The sequence below is a fragment of the Salvelinus alpinus genome, chromosome 22 (assembly GCF_045679555.1).
Source record: "Salvelinus alpinus chromosome 22, SLU_Salpinus.1, whole genome shotgun sequence".
NCBI lineage: Eukaryota > Metazoa > Chordata > Actinopteri > Salmoniformes > Salmonidae > Salvelinus > Salvelinus alpinus.
In genome coordinates this window covers 29,858,409-29,864,408 of record NC_092107.1, presented here as the reverse complement: position 1 = coordinate 29,864,408, position 6,000 = coordinate 29,858,409, and the positions used below count along the sequence as shown (strand labels likewise).

General features: G+C 50.5%; 1 protein-coding gene across 1 annotated transcript in view; it reads right to left on the bottom strand.

Moving 5' to 3' along the window:
• Positions 1 to 1,217: 1,217 nt before the first annotated feature.
• The window catches only part of LOC139549393 (chordin-like), a 28,945-nt gene continuing 24,162 nt past the window's right edge, over positions 1,218 to 6,000 (bottom strand). The window contains exons 16-21 of the mRNA XM_071359860.1: positions 5,807 to 5,900; positions 5,573 to 5,629; positions 3,313 to 3,416; positions 2,898 to 3,155; positions 2,303 to 2,396; positions 1,218 to 2,126 (exon numbers count right to left, since the gene is read on the bottom strand). Coding sequence (XP_071215961.1) covers positions 2,062 to 2,126; positions 2,303 to 2,396; positions 2,898 to 3,155; positions 3,313 to 3,416; positions 5,573 to 5,629; positions 5,807 to 5,900 — 672 coding nt within the window. The 3' untranslated portion in view covers positions 1,218 to 2,061. The remainder of the gene's footprint in view (positions 2,127 to 2,302; positions 2,397 to 2,897; positions 3,156 to 3,312; positions 3,417 to 5,572; positions 5,630 to 5,806; positions 5,901 to 6,000) is intronic.

Below are 6,000 nucleotides of genomic sequence, written 5' to 3'. Positions count from 1 at the left end.
CTGGATTGGATGACAGGGGGTATGTGTGGTGCTGACTGGATGGGATGACAGGACGTATGTGTGGTGCTGACTGGATGGGATGACAGGACATATGTGTGGTGCTGACTGGATGGGATGACAGGGGGTATGTGTGGTGCTGACTGGATGGGATGACAGGGGGTATGTGTGGTGCTGACTGGATGGGATGACAGGGGGTATGTGTGGTGCTGACTGGATGGGATGACAGGGGGTATGTGTGGTGCTGACTGGATGGGATGACAGGCGGTATGTGTGGTGCTGATTGGATGGGATGACAGGGGGTATGTGTGGTGCTGACTGGATGGGATGACAGGGGGTATGTGTGGTGCTGACTGGATGGGATGACAGGGGGTATGTGTGGTGCTGACTGGATGGGATGACAGGGGGTATGTGTGGTGCTGACTGGATGGGATGACAGGACATATGTGTGGTGCTGACTGGATGGGATGACAGGGGGTATGTGTGGTGCTGACTGGATGGGATGACAGGACATATGTGTGGTGCTGACTGGATGGGATGACAGGACATATGTGTGGTGCTGACTGGATGGGATGACAGGACATATGTGTGGTGCTGACTGGATGGGATGACAGGGGGTATGTGTGGTGCTGACTGGATGGGATGACAGGACATATGTGTGGTGCTGACTGGATGGGATGACAGGGGGTATGTGTGGTGCTGACTGGATGGGATGACAGGGGGTATGTGTGGTGCTGACTGGATGGGATGACAGGACATATGTGTGGTGCTGACTGGATGGGATGACAGGGGGTATGTGTGGTGCTGACTGGATGGGATGACAGGACATATGTGTGGTGCTGACTGGATGGGATGACAGGACATATGTGTGGTGCTGACTGGATGGGATGACAGGACATATGTGTGGTGCTGACTGGATGGGATGACAGGACATATGTGTGGTGCTGACTGGATGGGATGACAGGGGGTATGTGTGGTGCTGACTGGATGGGATGACAGGACATATGTGTGGTGCTGACTGGATGGGATGACAGGACATATGTGTGGTGCTGACTGGATGGGATGACAGGACATATGTGTGGTGCTGACTGGATGGGATGACAGGGGGTATGTGTGGTGCTGACTGGATGGGATGACAGGACATATGTGTGGTGCTGACTGGATGGGATGACAGGACATATGTGTGGTGCTGACTGGATGGGATGACAGGACATATGTGTGGTGCTGACTGGATGGGATGACAGGGGGTATGTGTGGTGCTGACTGGATGGGATGACAGGACATATGTGTGGTGCTGACTGGATGGGATGACAGGACATATGTGTGGTGCTGACTGGATGGGATGACAGGGGGTATGTGTGGTGCTGGTTTATCAGATAGACTGAGCATCGCTGACAATGTTTTGTGTGTGTTTCCATCGAGCCACCAAGTAAGTTTACTGTCTTGTATGTTTGGCCACTGTTTAGCAAGCATTTTTACCACACACACACACGCGCACACGCACAGAAATCAATCAGTACAAACCATTTACAATTAACATCAATCTAACAATGCAAAGACCACCAACACATCCATTTTAACAACTAAGCAAAAAACCTTGTGTACCGGCATTCGAATATGAAGCGTAACTGTATGTGATTTTTGAAAGGGTGGGCAAAATTCATCACGAGGAAACAAAAGAACTAAAAACAAAACAAAAATTTCAAATTTCAAAGGAGAAACCAGTCAAAAGACACTGCTGCAGCAGCTGTGGTTGGTCCACTTCTGATCTCTTTTAGTTCCCTTCTTTCCATTCTCTTCCATGACACCTCAATACTACTCTTTCTTTTCCTCTGTCTTTCCTTCCTTCGTTACAATCCAGAGGCTGACTAAGGGGTGGGAGTGGACAGGGGGTTTGTGGGTTGGGGCTGGAGGGTTATAGGGGTCTTGATTTTAGGGGGTGTTAGCTGACCCAGTGTGCAGGTCTAGGTCTGCCCATGAGGGGGTAGGTAGAGAGAGGAGGGGAGGGGGGCGTGGTGGGGGGAAGGTAGAAGTGGGGGATGCGGGTGGAGAGGGGATTTCAGCTCAGTGGCTCCAGCTGTTCTTCTTTTCCGGAACTTTTATCAGCTCCTCCTCTTCCTCTTTGGAATCTAAACAAAAGAGACAATCCAATATGAACTAATCAATGATTACTACATGAATCATCACTGTTTGAAAACATGTCATCAGGATTGAGAGCATGTCTCACTATTTCAAGCATGTGTCCTTGGATGCTCTGGCTAGGGAGCATGAGGGAGGATGGTGTATGTTTGTGTGTGCTTGTCACCTTGGCACTCAGAACAGCACATGCCCTCCCGGCGGGTGATGTTACTACAGGTCAGGACTGGACACTGTTTCCTCTGACACTTAGTCACACCATGCTGGAGAGAGGGAGAAAGAAAGAGAGAGAAATGAGGGAGGGAGAGACCGAGGGAGGTACATTAGGAATGCTCCTCACAATGCTGTGGAACCAGAAAATGCTCCACGCTTCTCAACTCCAAATCCCAGAGTTCCCCACACTGACACTGGAATTTTCCCCCAAGGGGTAAGGACCACACAAGTCCCCCCATCCCTACAGCTATGAAGCTCAACCAAGTCTGAAACATCCCTACTCTCTGTACAAATATGTATTGAGCACAGTGGCATGGAAAAACTCCTTCAGTCAGAAGAAACGTTGAGTCTGGGTTTTTCTAAAGGTTCACTGAAACACACAGTTCTACAGTGTTTTTTTCCTTTTTGGTCCGTGGGGTTTAGGTCCAACAGTCTGAAGCTTTTTTGTCTTGAGTTTTGTTGCTTGGCAACAGGTCCAAACCCAGTCTTAAGTGTCTGTATTTTGTAAAAGACTTGTTCCTGACTGGTCCCTGACTCCCTGTAATACTCACGTCACACCAGCAGGTGATGCACTTCATCTCTCCCATCAGGGGCACACGGGGGTGCCAGTTGTCACTGTTCTGGTAGAAGTTCTTCCCAAACTTGCAGTGACGTGTCCCATCTGCCTGCATCATGTCAGCATGCTCCAAGGGGGGTTTGTCTTCCTCCGGACATTCCTTACAGCAGTCTGAGGGGCTACGGCGTGCCGGACGACTGCAGGTCAGGGCTGGACACATCACCTTCTCACAGTGCACCTCGCCTGTCGCCCCCTACAGGAGTAGAGGAGGAAGGACACAATGGGAAATTAGCGTAATTTACTTTCAATTATAGGAAGCTGCAGAAAGATTATGTTTCTAATTATGTTTTGTTAGCATCACTTATCGACTTACATCATCCTAGCTGTGAAGAAATAACCTAGAGGCCTACCTTGCAGGTGCAGAGGGCACACTTGATGTAGCCAAATGGAGGGACGAATGGATGCCATGTAGACCCAGGAGCATGCATCTTCTGGTCCCCCTCAAAGTAACAACCTGAGTGAGTGAGTGAGTGAGTGAGTGAGTGAGTGAGTGAGTGAGTGAGTGAGTGAGTGAGTGAGTGAGTGAGTGAGTGAGTGAGTACGGGGGGGGTTCAGAGGGATGAGAGAAATAGAGGACACTCTTAGCATTGGAAATGCATATCAATTTCAGAGGTAAAACATATATGTTGGCACAAAGAGACAGAGGGAACAGACAGAAGGAGAGGAGGGAGGGTGATGTAGAGAGACAGAACGAGTACCTCCTGGCAGGGAGAGACAGAGGAACAGAGAAGGAGAGGAGGGAGAGTGATGTAGAGAGACAGAACGAGTACCTCCTGGCAGGGAGAGACAGAGGAACAGACAGAAGGAGAGGAGGGAGAGTGATGTAGAGAGACAGAACGAGTACCTCCTGGCAGGGAGAGACAGAGGAACAGACAGAAGGAGAGGAGGGAGAGTGATGTAGAGAGACAGAACGAGTACCTCCTGGCAGGGAGAGATAGAGGAACAGAGAAGGAGAGGAGGGAGAGTGATGTAGAGAGACAGAACGAGTACCTCCTGGCAGGGAGAGATAGAGGAACAGAGAAGGAGAGGAGGGAGAGTGATGTAGAGAGACAGAACGAGTACCTCCTGGCAGGGAGAGATAGAGGAACAGAGAAGGAGAGGAGGGAGAGTGATGTAGAGAGACAGAATGAGTACTTCCTGGCAGGGAGAGATAGAGGAACAGAGAAGGAGAGGAGGGAGAGTGATGTAGAGAGACAGAACGAGTACCTCCTGGCAGGGAGAGACAGAGGAACAGACAGAAGGAGAGGAGGGAGAGTGATGTAGAGAAACAGAATGAGTACTTCCTGGCAGGGAGAGATAGAGGAACAGAGAAGGAGAGGAGGGAGAGTGATGTAGAGAGACAGAACGAGTACCTCCTGGCAGGGAGAGATAGAGGAACAGAGAAGGAGAGGAGGGAGAGTGATGTAGAGAGACAGAACGAGTACCTCCTGGCAGGGAGAGATAGAGGAACAGAGAAGGAGAGGAGGGAGAGTGATGTAGAGAGACAGAACGAGTACCTCCTGGCAGGGAGAGATAGAGGAACAGAGAAGGAGAGGAGGGAGAGTGATGTAGAGAGACAGAACGAGTACCTCCTGGCAGGGAGAGACAGAGGAACAGACAGAAGGAGAGGAGGGAGAGTGATGTAGAGAGACAGAACGAGTACCTCCTGGCAGGGAGAGATAGAGGAACAGAGAAGGAGAGGAGGGAGAGTGATGTAGAGAGACAGAACGAGTACCTCCTGGCAGGGAGAGATAGAGGAACAGAGAAGGAGAGGAGGGAGAGTGATGTAGAGAGACAGAACGAGTACCTCCTGGCAGGGAGAGACAGAGGAACAGACAGAAGGAGAGGAGGGAGAGTGATGTAGAGAGACAGAATGAGTACTTCCTGGCAGGGAGAGATAGAGGAACAGAGAAGGAGAGGAGGGAGAGTGATGTAGAGAGACAGAACGAGTACCTCCTGGCAGGGAGAGACAGAGGAACAGACAGAAGGAGAGGAGGGAGAGTGATGTAGAGAGACAGAACGAGTACCTCCTGGCAGGGAGAGACAGAGGAACAGACAGAAGGAGAGGAGGGAGAGTGATGTAGAGAGACAGAACGAGTACCTCCTGGCAGGGAGAGACAGAGGAACAGAGAAGGAGAGGAGGGAGAGTGATGTAGAGAGACAGAACGAGTACCTCCTGGCAGGGAGAGACAGAGGAACAGACAGAAGGAGAGGAGGGAGAGTGATGTAGAGAGACAGAACGAGTACCTCCTGGCAGGGAGAGATAGAGGAACAGAGAAGGAGAGGAGGGAGAGTGATGTAGAGAGACAGAACGAGTACCTCCTGGCAGGGAGAGACAGAGGAACAGACAGAAGGAGAGGAGGGAGAGTGATGTGGAGAGACAGAACGAGTAACTCCTGGCAGGGAGAGATAGAGGAACAGAGAAGAAGGAAAGGAGGGAGAGTGATGTGGAGAGACAGAACGAGTAACTCCTGGCAGGGAGAGACAGAGGAACAGACAGAAGGAGAGGAGGGAGAGTGATGTAGAGAGACAGAACGAGTAACTCCTGGCAGGGAGAGACAGAGGAACAGACAGATGGAGAAAGCGAGAAAGAAAGAAGAGTGACAGTCAGACAGAGAGATGGTTCAGAACCTTCTGGATGCTCGTCTAGCCTCTCTGGAGTCTTCATGTTCTTGGGCTCTTTCCTCTCTAAAGGACAGACAGGGGAAACGGACACAGGAAAGTATTATTCCACAACTTTACGTCCGTAATGTGGTGAACTGTCAATAGTAAGTCCTCTCAAGAATAAGGAAAACACACTCAAGCACACAATCCTATTCAAACATAGTAACACACGCTCGTCCACACTCATACACACACACTCACCGAGACACACGGGGCAGCACTTGTCCTCAGGCTGGATGGTGCGAGAACAGGTGAGGACTGGACAGATGACCGGGTCACAGATCACTGTGCGCTTCTACAGGGAGGACAGAGAGATGGAGAGATGAGGGAAGAGAAAATGGACAGAAGAAGAGAGAGAGTGGTTAGACACAAAGTCACTCAATATAGAAGTAGAA